This window comes from Lampris incognitus, chromosome 2 (assembly GCF_029633865.1).
Source record: "Lampris incognitus isolate fLamInc1 chromosome 2, fLamInc1.hap2, whole genome shotgun sequence".
Classification (NCBI taxonomy): Eukaryota; Metazoa; Chordata; class Actinopteri; order Lampriformes; family Lampridae; genus Lampris; species Lampris incognitus.
The window spans coordinates 75,819,773-75,841,354 of NC_079212.1; the positions used below are offsets into that span (position 1 = coordinate 75,819,773).

At 43.7% G+C, this 21,582-nt stretch overlaps 1 protein-coding gene across 1 annotated transcript; it reads left to right on the plus strand.

The window, feature by feature from the left end:
• Positions 1–631: 631 nt before the first annotated feature.
• On the plus strand, positions 632–12,398 carry cnpy2 (canopy FGF signaling regulator 2). The gene is made up of 6 exons (XM_056273961.1): positions 632–687; positions 2,271–2,377; positions 2,464–2,579; positions 3,828–4,025; positions 9,607–9,703; positions 9,860–12,398. The coding sequence occupies exons 2-6, from the start codon at positions 2,278–2,280 to the stop codon at positions 9,901–9,903; spliced, it is 555 nt and encodes a 184-aa protein (XP_056129936.1). The 5' UTR covers positions 632–687; positions 2,271–2,277; the 3' UTR covers positions 9,904–12,398.
• Positions 12,399–21,582: the final 9,184 nt, after the last annotated feature.

Here is a 21,582-nt window from a genome sequence, read left to right on the forward strand (position 1 = left end):
GGTTTCCTCTCACTGTCCAAAGACATGTAGGTCAGCTGAATCAAAGACATGTAGGTCAGCTGAATCAAAGACATGTGGGTCAGCTGAATCAAAGACATGTAGGTCAGCTGAATCAAAGACATGTAGGTCAGCTGAATCAAAGACATGTGGGTCAGCTGAATCAAAGACATGTAGGTCAGCTGAATCAAAGACATATAGGTCAGCTGAATGAAAGACATATAGGTCAGCTGAATCGGCCATACTAAATTGTCCCTCTGTGTGTGTGTGTGTGTGTGTGTGTGTGTGTGTGTGTGTGTGTGTGTGTGTGTGTGTGTGTGTGTGTGTGTGTGTGTGTCAGTCTGTCCAGGGTGTCTCCCCGCCTGCCGTCCAATGACTGCTGGGATAGGCTCCAGCATCCCCGCGACCCTGAGAGCAGGACAAGCGGTTAGGAAAATGGACGGATGTTTCATGTCGCCTCAGTACATACTCCACAGCAGTAGCTGGCAGTAACGCGCCAGTTTTTCTTTTTTCCAACCGTCGGAGACGACAAGCGAAGTCAGCGGGCATCGTCTTCCGGCCGCTGGGAGCTCGGTTCTGAACACCGCCTCTCGCGCACGTCCCCACTGACTACGTCACCACATTTTGTCAAATGCCATGGGACAGCGTGGAGTTTTGTCAGTGGTCGTTTCGGAAAACTGCTAAAGACTCGTAAGTACAATTAATTTTAAGAGCTTGAAAATTCTTTTATGAATGTTGGCAATCGATGTAGTTTTAGAAATAAGCGTATAAGCGGTTTGGAAAATGGATGTATCAGTGAATATAGCACGATGGTAATCTGTCAAAGATGATTCCAGCAACTAGCTTGAATTCAGTGACCGTGAACATCTGCACTGTTTCTTGTTGAGCTGCCATATTGATATCCCTGACCTGAAATATCTAATAAGAGACGTATTCACCTGAACATCTGCACTGTTTCTTGTTGAGCTGCCATATTGATATCCCTGACCTGAAATATCTAATAAGAGACTTATTCACCTGAACATCTGCACTGTTTCTTGTTGAGCTGCCATATTGATATCCCTGACCTGAAATATCTAATAAGAGACTTATTCACCTGAACATCTGCACTGTTTCTTGTTGAGCTGCCATATTAATATCCCTGACCTGAAATATCTAATAAGAGACTTATTCACCTGAACATCTGCACTGTTTCTTGTTGGGCTGCCATATTGATATCCCTGACCTGAAATATCTAATAAGAGACTTATTCACCTGAACATCTGCACTGTTTCTTGTTGAGCTGCCATATTGATATCCCTGACCTGAAATATCTAATAAGAGACTTATTCACCTGAACATCTGCACTGTTTCTTGTTGAGCTACCATATTGATATCCCTGACCTGAAATATCTAATAAGAGACTTATTCACCTGAACATCTGCACTGTTTCTTGTTGAGCTGCCATATTACTATCCCTGACCTGAAATATCTAATAAGAGACTTATTCACCTGAACATCTGCACTGTTTCTTGTTGAGCTGCCATATTAATATCCCTGACCTGAAATATCTAATAAGAGACTTATTCACCTGAACATCTGCACTGTTTCTTGTTGAGCTGCCATATTAATATCCCTGACCTGAAATATCTAATAAGAGACTTATTCACCTGAACATCTGCACTGTTTCCTGTTGAGCTGCCATATTGATATCCCTGACCTGAAATATCTAATAAGAGACTTATTCACCTGAACATCTGCACTGTTTCCTGTTGAGCTGCCATATTGATATCCCTGACCTGAAATATCTAATAAGAGACTTATTCACCTGAACATCTGCACTGTTTTTTGTTGAGCTGCCATATTTGATATCCCTGACCTGAAATATCTAATAAGAGACTTATTCACCTGAACATCTGCACTGTTTCTTGTTGAGCTGCCATATTGATATCCCTGACCTGAAATATCTAATAAGAGACTTATTCACCTGAACATCTGCACTGTTTCTTGTTGAGCTGCCATATTAATATCCCTGACCTGAAATATCTAATAAGAGACTTATTCACCTGAACATCTGCACTATTTCTTGTTGAGCTGCCATATTAATATCCCTGACCTGAAATATCTAATAAGAGACTTATTCACCTGAACATCTGCACTGTTTCTTGTTGAGCTGCCATATTAATATCCCTGCCCTGAAATATCTAATAAGAGACTTATTCACCTGAACATCTGTACTGTTTTTTGTTGAGCTGCCATATTGATATCCCTGACCTGAAATATCTTGAATTTAGATGCAAGATGAGAAAAACAGTATTGATTCTCGCACCATGTGTGGTTCTTTGTCTCTTTATGACCGTTGGCCAAGGAAGCAGACAAGGACAGGATATCAAATGTGGGGGTAGGCGTTCATGTTCAGCAAATTCATCTCATACACATAGAATGGTACACTTAGCTCATATTGTGGCTCGTGTCTCTTCTTCACAGCATGCAGGGCTCTTGTGGATGAGATGGGGTGGGCCATTTCCCAGATAGATCCCAAGAAGATGATCCAGACAGGATCCTTCAGGATCAATCCAGATGGCAGCCAGTCCATTAGAGAGGTAAGGCTGTGTAAGAGCTGCATAGAAAAATAATTGATTTCAGGTTGAAGGGTGTGTATTCGTTATTATCAAGTAGACAAAGTAGTCGGCACAATATTCCCATACAGGAAACCATGCAAAGTAATAACCCACCGTTTTTTTCCAATTTATGTTACTTGTTTTTATTACACCCTGTACAGAAAAGACATATTACTACCTGAATTTCTATACTTCTGTTGCATATTTAAAGCTATCATTCTTTGGGCATACCTGTCATCCAGGTGGAAGTAAATTAGCAAAGACAGCGATTTTGGGAACTACACCAGCAAAACCCAAGAGAGACCGACCAAAAAGGCAGTGTCATGATGACATCAAAGAATGGCTTAGTCTGAAAATATCGGAGGCAAGAAGATCACCTCAGGACAGAAAGAACTGGAGGAGACTTGTTTGGCAAGCATGTCATCCTGATGGTGCTGGCAACCCTCGCTAATGAGGAGGCCTTGAAGAAGAAGTTGCATATTTAGTGGGACCACTATACTCACACAAAACAGAAAAGGAATTAAAATCAAGGTGTTTTAGCCCATTTAGAAGCTCCAAGGAAAGGACGTCTTTATGTAATCACTAAGAATAGTTAATGCAATGGACAGATTTACAATTTCTATTTAATATTTGTAAGTTAAATAGTTTACATTTCAGTGTAGATGGTCAAAGAAACTTTGTCCTGGCTCGCCACCTTGCCGTGGTGGAGAAGATTGCATGTACCAATGATCCCAAGAGCTATGCCGTCCGCAGCTTGGCTCCTGGTAGAGTCACCCAAGCTGGATAGGTTAAGGGGGAGGTTCCAGACAAAACGCAATCCAACAAAGATCTCAACAGCGAAACTGGCAGAAGACATTGTCAGTGAAGGTGGATGAAGGCTGCAAGAGAGGGTGCTCCCCAATCATCTTGGTTCTCCACACCATTGGACTCTGGCCACATCCTGCCAAGGACCGTGTGGTGGCTGCAGGCACATCAGCCTCTCCATGTAAAAAGCTGTCATGCGCAAGCATCCTCCCATTGTGCGGCTCCAGGATCAGCCTCTACACCTGAGGACCCAGAGGGAGGACAGTTGGACTTGACCCTGAGTGACCGCCGATGATGATGGTCAAAGAAACAAAAACATCTTAGTTGTTTGCCAATGAATGAAAAAATGTGAGAAAGAGACCATGTACATCATAGCCCATTCTTGTCAAATTTGTGAAAGTTCTTTTTAAATTTTTTCACCAACAGGTTCCTCTTGCTCGCTCTGAGGGAAACCTCCTGGAGTTAATGGATGGTGTGTGTGAGAGGATGCAGGACTATGGGGAGCTTGTAGACTCTTCCACAAGCAGGAAAAGCTATCTCAGGGTCACATCTCGGAATGGTGAAGCCATGGATCTCACAGAGGCTAAACTGGATTCGAGAGTTACGTCCAGTTTAAAATTCGCAGTGAGTACTCTCAGCTCACAGATTGTTATCTTAGCACGTTGCGTCTTGCCAATTTAATTCGACTGGTGACAAAAGTGATGCATTGGTCTCAACAGTCCTCGTATGCCTGCACCGTTAGGGGGAAAACATTGAAATGACAATACTCTGTCGTCTTGTTTCACCCCATTTATTGTAAAGCGACTTTGAGTATTAGAAAAGTGCTATATAAGTTCAATTTATTATTGTTATTATTATTATCATTATTACTTGCCTGTGATGATTTTACATTGTAAAAGCCCATAGGGGTTGATAAGATTAAACATGTTTATGACAGCCTTCAAAATAATGTTTACTGATTTGCATTCACGTTCTACTAGAGAAACTCGTCTTACACAATATTTTTCCAATATCATTATATTATATTGAAAAGAGGCTGTTTACAATGGCTGCAGTTTAATTAATGTCACTATTAAACAGTTTCAGAGTGCATTTAGGTGATAATATGTCATATCTCCTTGGTTACAAGAAATTAAAAAAGATTTCATTTTACTAGGTGTGATAGTTGATGAATGATCAGGGTTCCCACATTCCTTCTGGGATCATTTTCTGACGTTTCCAGGACATATTCCATGACTTTCACTTGGATGTACATTACAGCAGTTGCTGACAGGTCATGGTCTGTGTGTTAACTAGTGGAGACATCCATCCATCCATCCATGATCTGAACTGCTTATCCTGCTCTCAGGGTTGCGGGGATGTTGGAGCCTATCCCAGCAGTCATTGGGCAGCAGGTGGGGAGACACCCTGGATAGGCCGCCAGGCCATCACAGGGCAATAGTGGAGGCATTATGGCAGTAATGGACTGGATGACTGTTCACTGCCATCCAAACTTCAACCACTGACATCACATCTCAGCTGCTAAAATAAAGCTACAAGTATGTGATGTCGGCTTAAAATAATGCAAAAAATAAGCCTTCTTATCAGGAAAAAAACAAGATTTCCTACCCCAACTTTCCAATGCTACATGACCTCAATAACATTTACACAGGACATTGGATCCATTTCATCGTTTCCAGGTGTTTGCCTTGACTGGAAAATTAGCGCATAACCTTCCAGGTTTTCCAGGACACGGAAAGAAGCATTCTTTCTTTTCTTGAACCATGTTAACACATAGTGTAGTCTCCCTCACTGACCTTGTGTTTAGTATTGCACTGGCCTGGATGGACCATGTTAACACATAGTGTAGTCTCCCTCACTGACCTTGTGTTTAGTATTGCACTGGCCTGGATGGACCATGTTAACACATAGTGTAGTCTCCCTCATTGACCTTGTGTTTAGTGTTGCACTGGTCTGGATGGACCATGTTAACACATAGTGTAGTCTCCCTCACTGACCTTGTGTTTAGTATTGCACTGGTCTGGATGGACCATGTTAACACATAGTGTAGTCTCCCTCACTGACCTTGTGTTTAGTATTGCACTGGCCTGGATGGACCATGTTAACACATAGTGTAGTCTCCCTCACTGACCTTGTGTTTAGTGTTGCACTGGTCTGGATGGGCCATGTTAACACATAGTGTAGTCTCCCTCACTGACCTTGTGTTTAGTGTTGCACTGGTCTGGATGGACCATGTTAACACATAGTGTAGTCTCCCTCACTGACCTTGTGTTTAGTATTGCACTGGTCTGGATGGGCCATGTTAACACATAGTGTAGTCTCCCTCACTGACCTTGTGTTTAGTATTGCGCTGGGGCCGTGCCTATAGTCCCCGGGTCCTATAGGACCCTTTCGAAAAAAAAGGGTCCCATATTCCCCGTTTTCCCCTAAAAAGGTCCTATAATCCCCGTTGCAATAGACACCGGGGAACATAGGACCCTCTTTTGGAAAAAGGGTCCTATATTCCCCGCTATTGCCAATCGAGGAACAAACCGGGGAACTTAGAACCCTTTTTGCAAATTATTTCCTTAACGGGTCCAAAATAATAAAAACTGGGGTCATGGCTGAGATGTAGGCTACGACAATCTATTCCTCCGCTGATTAAATTAGGCCGTATTACCATTGTTGGCTGTTGTATATCGCAGGCCACCTTGAGTGCGTATCCAAATTCGGCCTATAGAGGAGGCTGTAATTTGCTTTATTGTTATTTCTTACCAATATTTACTGCAGTAGGCCTAGTTAGTTGGCTCTCCGGCTCAGCATGGACAGTCGGCAATCAACGCAAGTTTGTCTTGCAGTAGGCCCGCCTACCAGTATAACCTAGCCATTTCCACCTTCGCTCAAAGTTCAATTTGCACAGCACTGGACACTTCAGCCACTTTCTTGTTACTTTGCAGTTCGTTTTCCATATTAAATCACTTGGCAGACTTTCTTTCAAAAAGACTTTAATGATGAACTTTTCAGGCAGAGAACTTAGACCAGGACTTGAAATTTAGGACCAGCACAAAGTATCCATCAACGGGGTCCGCCTACCTTACACAATAGGCTAATTGCTTAATAATAATAATATGTGCCTCTCAAAAAACTAAAGGCTTGTAGAGGTGCTAAACCAAAAACATGAATCAAAGACGAACATCAAAGGATGTAAGGTAACACTCACCAAATGGTAAAAAAATAACAGAGGCAGTCCTCTATTTCACCATTTTATTGTTTGGCATTAGTCATTAAGGTTTCTGAAGAAGACCACCCGGCCAAGTTAATGACTGATGCCAAACAATGAAATGGTAAAATAGAGAATTGTGTCTTTTTTTTCATTTGACGAGTGCTACCTTACATCCTTTGATGTTCTTCTTTAATAATAATAATAATAGTAATAGTAATAATATCAATAATAAGAAGAAGAAATAATACATAATAATAATAATAATTACAGCCTAATAATAATAATGATAATAATAATAATAGCCTAATTATAAAAGAGGCCTAATAACAAATAACAATTACAGGCATAATACTATCAATAGTAACACTGATAATAGGCTATTAATAACAAAATGCTTCTAGTAAAAGCTTGGCTGAAAAAGGGTTGGTCTATGGCAGAAGCCCCCCAGAAAAGGCATGGTCTAAAACAAAAATCTCCAAGGCCTAACTAGCCTAACGTTAAGGCTTTTTTCTTCTTCAAAAAATCAAAATGAGTAGTCCTAGTCCATTAGGCTACTAAAACAAAGAGGGGCTAAAACCCTGGATTTGACGTTGCCGACGCTGCAGGACCCTTTGCGCATTAAAGATCCTTCTGATTGGGACTGTTGGCTCCCTCGCAACTTCTGCAATCACCCCCTGTCGGAATTCTGCACAGTGCATTTCTCCGTCAGGGGGATGCACGTGTTCCCCAACATCGTGCACAATAATGTTAGCATCCACGTCCTCCACTTCAAATCTATTTGTGATCAGTGGCACTCTACAGTTCCACCTCCAGCACCTCCATCTAATGGTGTCTTGATTGGTGCGGTGCTTCTGATATCTGAAGTTCTCATGTACCAACACTTTGCCCCCTCGATCACCATCCATAACTATCGCCATTGTTTGTCTTCTTGTAGGCTAGTAAGCACATGACAGTGAGTCCACGAGTTATCACCGATAACAACCGATTGTTGCAAATTGTTGCAAGTTGGCGGGCGGTTTAGACATTGGTGAATTTTGATCATGTGGTTTAGAACGCCAGGAAACTTGCGTGCAGATGACCACACATCCACGACAAGTCTTAAATATTTCCAAACTCGAAATCATGTGTGCCTTTGGCTATTTATAAATTATTTTTCGAGCAATATGTGTTTTGTGATTCAGCTTTAGCGTTGTTGATTAGCCTTTCATTCATATTTTGTCAAAAAGGCGTATTCATTAGCCTAGGCCTATGTCCTGTTATTTCTGTAGCATACAGCATCTTAGAATCTTAAGAGACCAGGCAGATATTGTTATTATTTTGTTATTACCATGCTATATTAGCCTACTTTATAATTATAAATATTTCAATTATCCAATTTTTAGCATTTCTAATATAAGGCTATATTGTTATTATTATTATTATTATTATTATTATCATCATCATCATCATCATCATCATTATTATTATTATTATTATTATTGTCATTATTATTATGTTATTATTACTATCATTACAATTATGATGCTTAAAGGGCCTTACTGAGCAGATGGTTTCTATCTCATATCTGTCAGATGCTTTTCCCAATAAGCTGGTGTGGTTATAATGGGAACGACGGCTTTCTAGGGAACATAGAAGAAGTGGGTCGGAATTGGCCTATTGTCGGTATCAGCCAGCTTTCGCAGGAGTCTATCCCTGGTACAATGCGCTAGACCTCTGGGAGATGGACTGCTGAGGACGGAACACAACACCTACCCTCAGCTCCCAGCACTTCTCGCACAATGTGCTACTCATACGCTGAGTTGGCGGCACCCGGGATCGAACTCACGACCTTGCGATCCATAGGCGAGAGCTCTACCGACTGAGCTACGCCCGGGTACAATTGCCCAAGGAACATAGGCTTACTATATTACATTCAGACACAGACGAGCCAGCTCACCTACTCGGCGAGGCGCATTTTCCTCGATAAGTGACACATTTCGCGCATAAATATCAGAGAACTACCGGGGTGGGTTATGCGCCCAAATATAGGCTATAGCCTAATAAGTTGAAATTGGTTTAGTGTCGAAAGTTTCCACATACTTTAGCCAACCTGGACTTTGTGAATTCGTTTTTGTGATATAAAAATAGAAATCGTATGATTCATTGTCTTCTTAATAATCTGCCCTAAATAATGCATTATTGAAAATGCACTTTTTGCGCCAAACAGCGTCAAACCTGCTGACCGGGGAAAATAGGACCTTTCTTTATAAAAAGGGTCCTATGTTCCCCGGGTGCCCTAGGGGAACATAGGACCCTTTTTATAAAGAAAGGTCCTATGTTCCCCTGCACATACAAAACGGGGAACATAGGACCCTTTTGGGGAAAAGTGGGGAATATAGGGCCCTCTGTATACAAAAAGGTCCGATATTCCCCGGTCTCATACAAAGCGGGGAACATAGGACCCAGGGACTATAGGACCCGGGGACTATAGGGAGGACCCCATTGCACTGGTCTGGATGGACCATGTTAACACATAGTGTAGTCTCCCTCACTGACCTTGTGTTTAGTATTGCACTGGCCTGGATGGACCATGTTAACACATAGTGTAGTCTCCCTCACTGACCTTGTGTTTAGTATTGCACTGGTCTGGATGGGCCATGTTAACACATAGTGTAGTCTCCCTCACTGACCTTGTGTTTAGTGTTGCACTGGTCTGGATGGGCCATGTTAACACATAGTGTAGTCTTCCTCACTGACCTTGTGTTTAGTATTGCACTGGCCTGGATGGACCATGTTAACACATAGTGTAGTCTCCCTCACTGACCTCGTGTTTAGTATTGCACTGGTCTGGATGGACCATGTTAACACATAGTGTACTCTCCCTCACTGACCTTGTGTTTAGTGTTGCACTGGCCTGGATGGGGAGGGGCACCAGATGGTGACAAGAGTAAAATTAAAAATCTAATTTGACATAGAGTGAGTTGTTGTGTGTGTAACACAATCTGTTTTGTCTTTCTCCTTTAGTGCGAGACAATTGTTGAGCAGCATGAGGATGAAATAATCGAGTTCTTTGCTCATGAGACCGATAATGTCAAAGACAAACTGTGCAGCAAGAGGACAGGTGTGTATGGGCAGTTTCCTTACTAATGATAACGTGATGGTGAGCAGTGTTGTGTGAAATGCCTTGCCGTACAGAGCATGCCTCATACCTCTGGAAGCTGGATGTGTTGAGGTGACCGTAGTGTGATGAGACTTTCTTTGCTTTGGTGTTTTGCAGATCTTTGTGACCATGCTCTGAGAATGCATCACGATGAGCTCTGATGTCTCCCTTCCTGAAACATGAGTTCCCTCTGATGGATTCACATGGAAGTTCTGGGCACTGTAGTGTTGGGTTGTGTCTCATTTGTACGCCATTGCAGTGATGGAATATGTGAAGACGACATCAGCTTAACTACCCCACACGTGTAATGACTTCAGAAAGTTCTGCTTCTGAAAGAGTCGCTCCCAAAGCTAGAGAAGACAGCTAGCTTTCTCTTATATTACCCCATGATACTGTTTAGAATATTGTATGAACAAGGTTTCACATTATGTTCATACGTTTCTGAATTCCAGCTGTAAAAGATCACAGACATAATGACCCTTCCCTCGTCTAAAGACCTGAAACTCTCGTGCTCACATGTTCCAGTGAAAGCACTCAATTTCAAAATGCTACTTAACTACAGATATTTCTCTATTACCTATTCACTTACCAAAACAATCCCCCCCCCCCAAAACATCACTTTTCTTTAGAGTTTTTGCACTTATGAACAACTTCGTGTGAGCGCTAGACGCCAGAACAGCGGCCCTGATACAGTATATCATATGAAGACTATATGATATGATATGATATGATGGTATGCGATGATATGAAGACTATATGATGATATGATATGAGACTATATGATATGATGTATAATATGATATGAAGACTATATGATATGGTATATGATATGATATGAGACTATATGATATGATATGATATGAAGACGATATGATGATTTGAGTGTTTTTGACAGTAAATCATCCCTGCTGTTCCTCATGGACCTGTTGTTCCTCATGAACATGTTCCTCATCCCCTCATCCCTGCTGTTCCTCATGAACGCTCGTCCCTGCTGTTCCTCATGAGCCCTTGTCCCTGCTGTTCCTCATCCTCTCGTCCCTGCTGTTCCTCACGAGCCCTCGTCCCTGCTGTTCCTCATGAGACCTCATCCCTGCTGTTCCTCATCCCCTCGTCCCTGCTGTTCCTCATGAGCCCTCATCCCTGCTGTTCCTCATGAACCCTCGTCCCTGCTGTTCCTCATGAGCCCTCATCCCTGCTGTTCCTCATGAACCCTCATCCCTGCTGTTCCTCATGAACCCTCGTCCCTGCTGTTCCTCATGAGCCCTTGTCCCTGCTGTTCCTCATGAACCCTCGTCCCTGCTTTTCCTCATGAACCCTCATCCCTGCTGTTCCTCATGAACCCTCGTCCCTGCTGTTTCTTATGAGCCCTCGTCCCTGCTGTTCCTCATGAACCCTCGTCCCTGCTGTTTCTTATGAACCCTCGTCCCTTCTGTTCCTCATGAACCCTTGTCCCTGCTGTTTCTTATGAGCCCTTGTCCCTGCTGGCCTCATCACAAATCCAGTCAAGCAGTTGTTGGAAGTGCAGCTGTTGATGTCACGAAGAAACTCAGATTGTCATTGTCTCTAGCTTTGGGAGTGATTTTTTTTATTATTATTTTTTATAGTGAACTGTCAAACACCATGCACTCCACGACAGCTTTTGTAAGTTTGAATTTTCAACTATGAAACCTTTAAGATAAGATGGCGATTTGGTTTTACTTATTCGGAAAAATTTGAAGTTGGAAACATAATAATTTCCTGGACTGATCCCAGGCTGTAAACATGTTTCATCAGACATTCGTTGAACAGGTTTTTTTGGGCAATATGTTGAATGTTGGGAGTTAAATAATTTAGAAGAGATTTGCAGCAGGGTAACTAACTTATGGAAAGCTCAAACTGAAATGCAAGTAAAAACTGTATGTAAGATGTCAGGCAACGTCATCGGTTGCCTGTCAGAGTGTTACTGACTAAAAGCCTCTAGCATGGCCACAATGACCTACAATATTACATAGAATTTGTTTTGTTTCATTGGTTACCATTGTTAAAGTTCTGGAGTTACTGAAATCACCGGGGATGTCAACGTAGATGTAACATGATGCTACAGTACAGACTCGTAACAGGTCTGTGTTGGTAAACACAAGTTAAACTACAGCGCTTGGCAGAACCAAGTATCATGATATGCCGCAGAGCACAGACCAGCTTTGTTAAAGTATATTACTGGAGGTGGTTGGAACGTTGCTCTGCTGGTTTGTCTTGGACATTATGTTTACACCTTGTTCTCATTTTACACAGCCAGCAGAGGACGCAGCTCCATGTAAGAAAAGAGTACCTCGGCCTCTTGGGTATGAAACCAGCAGTAGCATCTTTGTGATTTCGTAAAACTGAAATACCACTTCTCCCCACTAGAGAGAGCTGTGGTCCACTGTGTGAACGTCATCGTGTATAAGAATCAGGATGACCGTAGTGTGGAGGTGGAAGCCCTGGACAGTGATCTTGAATAAGAGTTTTGGTGCTGTTCTTCTGAAGTGAGGAGCTCTCATGTTGTTTGTGGGTCATTTATTTACCAAATGAGAATGACTGCCTTGTATGGTGACTATTCATCTGAAATGTTCACATTTTGTAAGATGTCCGTCTGTTCTCACAAAAAAGGAAATATATTTTTACAACATCAACATAAGTTTGGTTTCTGATGAAAAAAATAAGAAGAAAAAAACTCCTGTTGGACACATGCTAGAATGTCACATGATTTTAACGGTGTTCAGCGAACTCATGGTGGAAGAATTCAAGTGTCAGTTATTGGGCGGAAATCATGAACTGGTTTGGTTTTGTGAAATCGGTGCTGTCAGTTTTTTCAGTGTTAACGTGGTACCCAGTGCCCTTCTGTCATGAAAACACTAGGCTGTGTACTAGCAAGCAAGTGCCCCCCCCCCAAAAAAAAGCACTCTGGAACAAGTGCAGAGATGGCTATGAATGACTTTCAACCACGTGTAAAACATGGTGCAGTTTAAAGCTTTTTGTCCTTATCACTAAACGGGTAATCATAGCAGATAATAGAATACACTGACAATCATTTTCACAAGCCAACTTAACCAGACTACTTAATGATCACCCCTCATTTTAAACCTCTGTATAAAGACAGAATTACCTGTATACAGATGGATGTGTTCTGTGGGAAAAACGCAGTTGACTGACATGAGCCTGGGAGCACATCAGCCCCTCTACGATGCACCAAGCATTGCATCAACTTTGAAATCTTCCTCACCTACAGTACATCCATGGCATGACCCCCAAGAAGCTCTGTCCTCCTCCACACCCCATTCGAAGGCTTGGGTCTTCACATGGTGGACACCTCAATGAACCGCTGGATGGCTCGTTACTGTGATGAGCAGGTTTGCTGATAACTGGCCTTCTTTCTGGAGCCACCTTTACCTGCTGAAAGCGGACGGCATTCACCCTACTGGGGACGGCGCCGCTCTTTTGTCTCGCAATATAGATAGCTGTTTACGTTTAGGTTGACACTAGGGACTTATCATTCAGCAGGTTGCAGGTGATTAGAGAGCCTGCTAGGTTTAAATCTAGTGCTGATGTGGAGTCAAGTAGTTTAATTAATATAATTAGTCAGGGAATTTCTCATAGTGTAGATTATCAGCCTGATAGCTTGGTCTATAACACTGAGACTGTCTCCCTACCCTGCTGTATTGCTCCCAAGCTCTTCTCTCCTAAATGTGTGAATCACAATGATCTAGTAATTATTCCTACCACTGGTAGTGATGAGATGTGCGACAAAGTACCTAATAATCTACAAAACCAAACAGCTAATATTATCAAGAATGTGACCACATATCATCCAAAGCATTGGTGACCAAAACTGTCAACAAGGTGTCTAATTCCAATTAATCTTTCACCTATTACTGGCTCTAAAGCTCTGCCTACTACTGATCACTTCCACAAGATGCTTAAATATGGTTTCATAAATATCAGGTCACTGTCTACCAAAGCCTTACTAATAAATGATCTGATTCTTGAACATAGTTTTGATATGACTGGGTTATGTGAAACATGGCTGAAACCAAATGTTTTCCTTCCCTTAAATGAAGCTTCCCCACCTGACTATACTTATGCCCATGTAGCTCGGGCAAATAAACAAGGCGGGGGTGTTGCCTTAATATATAAATCTATTTTCAATCTGACTTCTAGACTTGAATCTAAATTCCAGTCTTTTGAGTCTCTTATTCTTGGTCCATCTCCCTCAGCCATGAATAGACTCAGCTCAGTCCAGATTGTGATACTCTATCAGCCTCCTGGCTGTTACTCGTTATTTCTTGAAGAATTTGGAGAATTTTTCTCAGGCCTTGTTACTCACTCTGATGAGATTCTTATTCTAGGTGATTTAAATATTCATCTAAATAAGGCTGCTGATCCTCTAAGTAAAGCCTTTCTGGCACTAGTTGATACTTTTGGGTTCACTCAGTTTGTTCAAGAGTCGACTCATTGCAGTGGTAACACCCTTGATTTGGTTTTATCTAAAGGGATAGCTGTTTCTGATCTGAATGTCTTGCCAACCACACCTGCTGTGACTGATCATTTTCTCATCAAATTTGAAGCTTTATTGGCCTGTCCAGTTAATGTCAGCACAGATGTAATTGCCACTCGCCATATCGGTCCCTCCACTGTAACTGCATTTGGCCAGCAGCTGTCTGAAGTCTTGGCTCCTTTCACTGTGGTAAATGACTCTGTTGAAAATTTCACTAGTGACTTAAATGTGGCCCTCTCTAGTCTCCTCGATTCAGTTGCACCTCTAACTACCAGAGCTAGGCGACTAAAGAGGCCTACACCCTGGTTTAATGATGAGACATGAACTTTTAAGCAGACCTGCAGGAGTTTCTTAGCTATCGTGGCACGAGTATTTATTGAAATACAAGTGTGTTTTATGTGCTGCAAAAACATTGTATCTCTCTCACTTAATCAATATTAATAAACATAACCCCAGATCTCTCTTTGACACTGTATCTAAACTGACCAAAACGCAGCCGTCTGTTAGCTGCTCGCCATTCACGGCCCACAAATTTCTAGATTTTTTCTGCAATAAGGTTGTTGAGATCTTAAACAAAATTAGTTCTTCAACTTCAGCTACTCCTGCAGGTCTTGTCTTGCCAAATTCATATCTGTAAAATGAGTCTCTGATAGTCCCTGTTATTACAGCGTTTGAGAATATCTCTGTTGATATTTGGTATAAGCTCGAGTCAGCTTCTAAACCAACGACTTGCCTACTTGACCCCTTACCAGCAAAACTTTTTTTTTAAACTTTATTTATAGGTTTTATATTTTTCCCAAAAATACACACACAAAAATCAAAACACACAACCCCCCCCTCCCCTGGACAAAACCCCCCCCCAAAAAACCAAAACAAAACAAAACAAGCAAGTCAGAGAAAAAAGAAAAGAAAAGAAAAACAAACAAAATCATCAACTAAATGTAAGAAAGCAAAGTGGCTTTCTTTGTTACAGTTGGAACCACTCAATAGTCAGACACCTAATGCTAAGTACTTACACTACCGTTCAAAAGTTTGGGATCACCCAAACAATTTTGTGTTTTCCATGAAAAGTCACACTTATTCACCACCATATGTTGTGAAATGAATAGAAAATAGAGTCAAGACATTGACAAGGTTAGAAATAATGATTTGTATTTGAAATAAGATTTTTTTTACATCAAACTTTGCTTTCGTCAAAGAATCCTCCATTTGCAGCAATTACAGCATTGCAGACCTTTGGCATTCTAGCTGTTAATTTGTTGAGGTAATCTGGAGAAATTGCACCCCACGCTTCCAGAAGCAGCTCCCACAAGTTGGATTGGTTGGATGGGCACTTCTTTGAGCAGATTGAGTTTCTGGAGCATCACATTTGTGGGGTCAATTAAACGCTCAAAATGGCCAGAAAAAGAGAACTTTCATCTGAAACTCGACAGTCTATTCTTGTTCTTAGAAATGAAGGCTATTCCATGCGAGAAATTGCTAAGAAATTGAAGATTTCCTACACCGGTGTGTACTACTCCCTTCAGAGGACAGCACAAACAGGCTCTAACCAGAGTAGAAAAAGAAGTGGGAGGCCGCGTTGCACAACTGAGCAAGAAGATAAGTACATTAGAGTCTCTAGTTTGAGAAACAGACGCCTCACAGGTCCCCAACTGGCATCTTCATTAAATAGTACCTGTTAGAGCCTGTTTGTGCTGTCCTCTGAAGGGAGTAGTACACACCGGTGTAGGAAATCTTCAATTTCTTAGCAATTTCTCGCATGGAATAGCCTTCATTTCTAAGAACAAGAATAGACTGTCGAGTTTCAGATGAAAGTTCTCTTTTTCTGGCCATTTTGAGCGTTTAATTGACCCCACAAATGTGATGCTCCAGAAACTCAATCTGCTCAAAGAAGTGCCCATCCAACCAATCCAACTTGTGGGAGCTGCTTCTGGAAGCGTGGGGTGCAATTTCTCCAGATTACCTCAACAAATTAACAGCTAGAATGCCAAAGGTCTGCAATGCTGTAATTGCTGCAAATGGAGGATTCTTTGACGAAAGCAAAGTTTGATGTAAAAAAAATCTTATTTCAAATACAAATCATTATTTCTAACCTTGTCAATGTCTTGACTCTATTTTCTATTCATTTCACAACATATGGTGGTGAATAAGTGTGACTTTTCATGGAAAACACGAAATTGTTTGGGTGATCCCAAACTTTTGAACGGTAGTGTACATGCACACAAACATGCACACATGTACTGACACAGCGATATATACTGTATATGCACTTACTTATACACAAATAAAGAGATATACGTTCACACACATCTCAATACACATAGTATTTAAGTATAGGGCAACACACTCATTGACAATAACACATGGATAAGGCACATATTCCCGCTAAATTATCCCTAATAATGAAAGCATCACCCATTCTTAGTCCTAATACTCAGAATAAAAGGGTAGTTGCTGCAGTGGGGAGAAAGATCTAGCCCGGCACTTCTAGAAAAGACAGAGCAAGAGTGAATTCTATAAAGGGAGACCAGACATCCATACATTTCTGACGGCACTTACATCTGCTGTGTCTGAGTTTATCTAATGGAATTCAAGACAGCACTTCTTTGATCCAACTTGTGAACGATGGGGGCTTGTCAGACTTCCAATGGCGAAGAATTAGTCCCCGGGCTTGAAGTGAGCCAAATGCTATAGGGTTAGCTTGGGGTGTACTGATGTCTACGCCCTCACTGCGAACTCCAAAAATGGCCGCGATTGGGCTGGGTTCAATTGTTTTACAACAAATAAATGAGAAAGCTTCGAACATATGTAGTCAAAGATGGGCATTCCCAAAAACATGTGCCCAACTGTGGCTGGGTTCAGGTGGCACCTAATACAAGTAGGATCGATATTGAGATGGAATTTGGACAGTTTCTCTCTCGTGTAATGTAAACGATGTAACACTTTGAATTGAATAAGGCGATGCCTAAGGCAGAGAGAGGTGGTGTGAAGGCGCTGTAAGGAATGTTTCCAGATTTCTTCAGTGAGCTCGATGTTTGAATCCTGTTCCCATGCTGGTTTTGTTTTGACCAAGGACGGTGAGCCAATAGCTTATATATTTTAGAAACATTTTCAATATGATGTCTAATATGCTCTTTTCCTGCAGGACAGGAAACAAGTAGTGTTCTTTGGCAAAGCTGCGGGTCTGGAGGTATCTAAAAAAGGATGTCTTCGGTATATTATGGTCCTTTTGGAGAATTTCAAATGAAACAAAAATGCCTTCTACAAATATGTCGCTAAAAAAGACCAAACCGTTGTTGTGCCACATTTGAAATGCCGAATCAGTCTGGGAAGGAGGAAAAAGATGGTTATCTGTCAAGAGCATATGGCCGCATGTACTATTGAAATTAAGGTGTTTTCTGAATTGATGCCAAATTCTAAAAGTGCTTTTTATCACAGGATTATTGACATATTTAATGGTTCCCCGGGTGGTGGAGAACTCTGAATGGATATTGGAGAGACTTTGGGATTAGAACGGGTCTCCATAAGGGCCGAGGTGGGGCCACTTTTATTTTCAAACACTGCAATCCAGTACGTTAATTTAACTATGTTGGCTGACCAGTAATTAGGCAGTCCCAGACCTCCCATTAACCTAGGCATCTCCAAAATGGACCCCTTTGACCGTGGTTTGGATCTATTCCAAACAAATGAAGAGATGTGACTGTCAAGGTCACGAAACATCGATTTAGGTAAGAAGAAAGGAATCATTTGGAACAGATACAGGAAACGAGGCAGCACTGTCATTTTAATTGTATTAACCCTGCCTGCCAAAGAAACCGGTAGTGAAGCCCATTTTACAAGATCTAGTTTTGTATGGTCTACTAAGTTTTTAAAGTTATGGCCGTATAGATCGTTATAAGATCTCGTAACAGTGATTCCTAGATAGGTAAATGAATGGTGTTCCAGCTTAAATGGGAAGTTATTGTATTTAAGATCTAACGCTACTTGGTTAATAGGAAAAAAAACAGACTTTTGGAGGAGTTTAATTTATAGCCCGAGAATCTTCCAAAGTGGTGAAACATATCTATAAGCCGAGGTAGGGATTCTACTGGATCAGATATGTAGAGAAGGAGGTCGTCTGCATAAAGTGAAACTTTATAGGTAGAGCCCCTTCTCACGATGCCAGCTATCTTTTCTTCTGCTCTAAGGGCTATAGCCATGGGCTCAGTAGCAATATTAAATAAATATGGAGATAGGCTGCAACCTTATCTAACGCCGTGATTGAGGAGAAAATAGTCTGAGCATATGGAATTGGTTCGCCCTGACACCTTTGGGGTTGCATACAGTAGTTTGATCCATGTAATGAATACTGGGCCAAATCCAAATCTTTCCAGAACTGCCTGAAGGTACTTCCATTCGATCCGAACGAAAGCTTTCTCGGCATCTAAGGAGAGTACAACTTCTGCTTGCTGGGTTGAATGAGAAGAATAGAGCACATTAAACAATCCACGCATGTTGTAGAAGCATTGCCTATCCGGTATAAAACCTGTTTGGTCTGGTGCAATGATGGTAGAAATCACAGTTTCAATGCGTTGGGAGTGGATCTTGATGAGAATTTTATAGTCAGAACACAGAATGCTTATTGGCTGATAGGCACCACAGTCTAATGGATCTGTGTTTTTTTTGATAGAACCGAAATGATTGCCTGTGTCATAGTTTCAGGTAGCTCTTGTTCTAGTAGTGTTTCCTGGTATACAGAGGATAAGACGGGAGATAATTTTGAAGAAAAAGTGTTATGGCTCTCCCACCCCGCGCCGTGGCCCACCCACCCCGCGCCGGCAGCCAATCGGCTCGTCAGGGCCGGGCTTAGTCATCAGGGCTGAGTTTAAGTTTGGTGGCCTCCCACGCGCCCATTGTCAGTTCGTGTTGTAACCTCCTCGTAGTAGCGGCTACTCTCCCCTCACGGTCCTTTTCTCTCCGAACTCACCCCAGCCCTTGGTTCATGTTTTTCCCTTGCAAAGTTTCCCCGTGGAAGTATCCTCTCGTGTTCCCGTTTGGATTACCCGCGAGTTTTTTCCCCTTGGACTTTCCGTTTTTCCTTGTCGCTCATTGCCTTCCGATGTTTGACTATTTGTACAAGTAAGGAATTAAGTACGCCAGTTTTCGGCTAACCCCATCTCTGTCTGGTGTCGTGCGCTTGGGGTCTTCCACAAACCCTAACAGTACGAACTGACCCTGACGACCCCAGCCGACACAGAGAGCATACCGGCCAGCCCGCTTCGAGCGGCTCTCATTGGACAGATCCAACTGACTAACTCCCACACCCAGCTAGAGGCGGCCTCCGCCGCGGTAAGAGATCTTCAGACTCGGGTCCCGCCCCTCCAGGCCTGTGTGGGTAACCTAACGAGGCAGCAGGCGGCGTTGGTGAGCCAACAAGCAGAGATCCTGCGGCAGTTGCAAACCATCACGGCGGCTCTCACCATCCAGCCGCCGGGCCAGCCTGCCCCTGGAGTCGTGGGTAACCCGCCCCCTGGGCCCGCGGCCCCGGTCAACCCTGTGGGGCTCAATCCAGTTCCCCGGGAGCCCTGCCTCTCCAGCCCACGACCGTTTGATGGCGACTTTGAGACCTGTGCCATGTTCATCATGCAGTGTGAGCTGGTCTTCCTGTACCAACCCAGCATGTTCACGTCTGATGCTGCCCGGGTTGCTTGCGTGACCAACCTGCTCACAGGCCGAGCAGCTCAGTGGGCCACTGCTTCCTGGTCCATGAAGGCTAGTTTCTGCCTCACCTACGAGGCCTTTGAGGCGGAACTACGGAAGGTTTTCCACCATCCAGTTGGTGGCCAGGACCCTGGTGCTCGGCTGAGAGCGGCTGGAACAGCCGGTCACTTTGGGTTACCTTCCTGCAAGGACCAGCTAGCCCCCCGGGAGGAGCCCACCTCCCTCGGGGACCTGATCAAGCTCGCCATCCGCATCGACGGACGCCTCCAGGAGAGGAGGCGCGAGCGAGCCCTGCGTGGATCCCCGTCCATTCCCCAGTCGTGCAGCACTCCTAACAGGATCCCTACTCCTCTTCGCCCCACTTTCCCTGTGGCCGGTTCTCCCCCCGCACCCCAGACCACGACGGGGGAGGAACCTATGCAGCTGGGGCGCACGCGCTTTAGTCCGGCTGAACGGGAGGCCCGGTTCAAGGCGGGTCAATGCCTCTACTGTGGCCAGAAGGGACATCTGATCAGCGGCTGCCCCACTTGGCCAAAAGACTAGGCTCACTGGGGCCCCGGGAGATCCTAGTGAGCCGACTTTCCTGTTCCTGCCGTCCTGCCCCACAGAACCATCTAGTTAGCGTTACCCTGGCCTGGGCTGACCAGCGGCTCACGGTGGGTGCACTCCTCGACTCGGGGGCTGATGAGTGTTTCCTGGACTCAGAGTTTGCTGCCCAGGCTAACATCCCGCTAGAGACGCTGGAGAAGCCCATGGAGGCCTTCGCGCTGGACGAGCGCTGCCTGGCCAGCGTTACCCAACGCACCCACCCTGTCTCTCTCACCATAGTAGGTAACCATGTGGAGAGACTTCGGTTCTACATCATCCAGTCCCCGTTAGTCCCTGTGATCCTAGGGCGCCCCTGGTTGTGCAGCATGAGCCACACATCTCCTGGGCCTCCGGTACCATCATGGAGTGGAGCTCCTCCTGTCATGCCCAATGTCTCCAGGCTGCTCCCGCCCATCCCCCCGACTTGCCCCTAGTGCCCCACCTCCCAACCTCTCCTCTGTTCCCCCTGAGTACCATGAGTTAGGTGTGGTTTTCAGCAAGACCCGGACCCAATCTCTTCCTCCTCATCGGCCTTATGACTGTGCTATCGACCTCCACTCTGGGGCACCCCTTCCCAGCAGTCGTCTGTACAGTGTGACCATCCCCGAGAAGGCTGTGATGGATGAGTACATCTCCGAGTCCTTGGCAGCGGGGCTCATTTGGCCCTCGTCCTCCTAGGTGGCAGCTGGATTCTTTTTCGTGAATAAGAAGGACGGGGGCCTCCGACCCTGCATTGACTATCGCCAACTCAATGAGATGACCGTCAAAAACAAGTACCCCCTTCCTCTCATGAGTTCCACCCTTGAGCCCCTCACCCAGGCTACAGTTTTCACTAAGCTGGACCTCCGGTGTGCCTATCATCTGGTCCGGATCCGGAAGGGGGACGAGTGGAAGACAGCCTTTAAGAAGCCCCGGGGTCATTATGACTACCTGGTCATGCCGTTCGTCCTCACCAACACCCCGGCGGTATTCCAGGCTCTCATGAATGACATTCTCCGTGACATGCTCGACGAGTTTGTGGTGGTCTACCTCGATGACA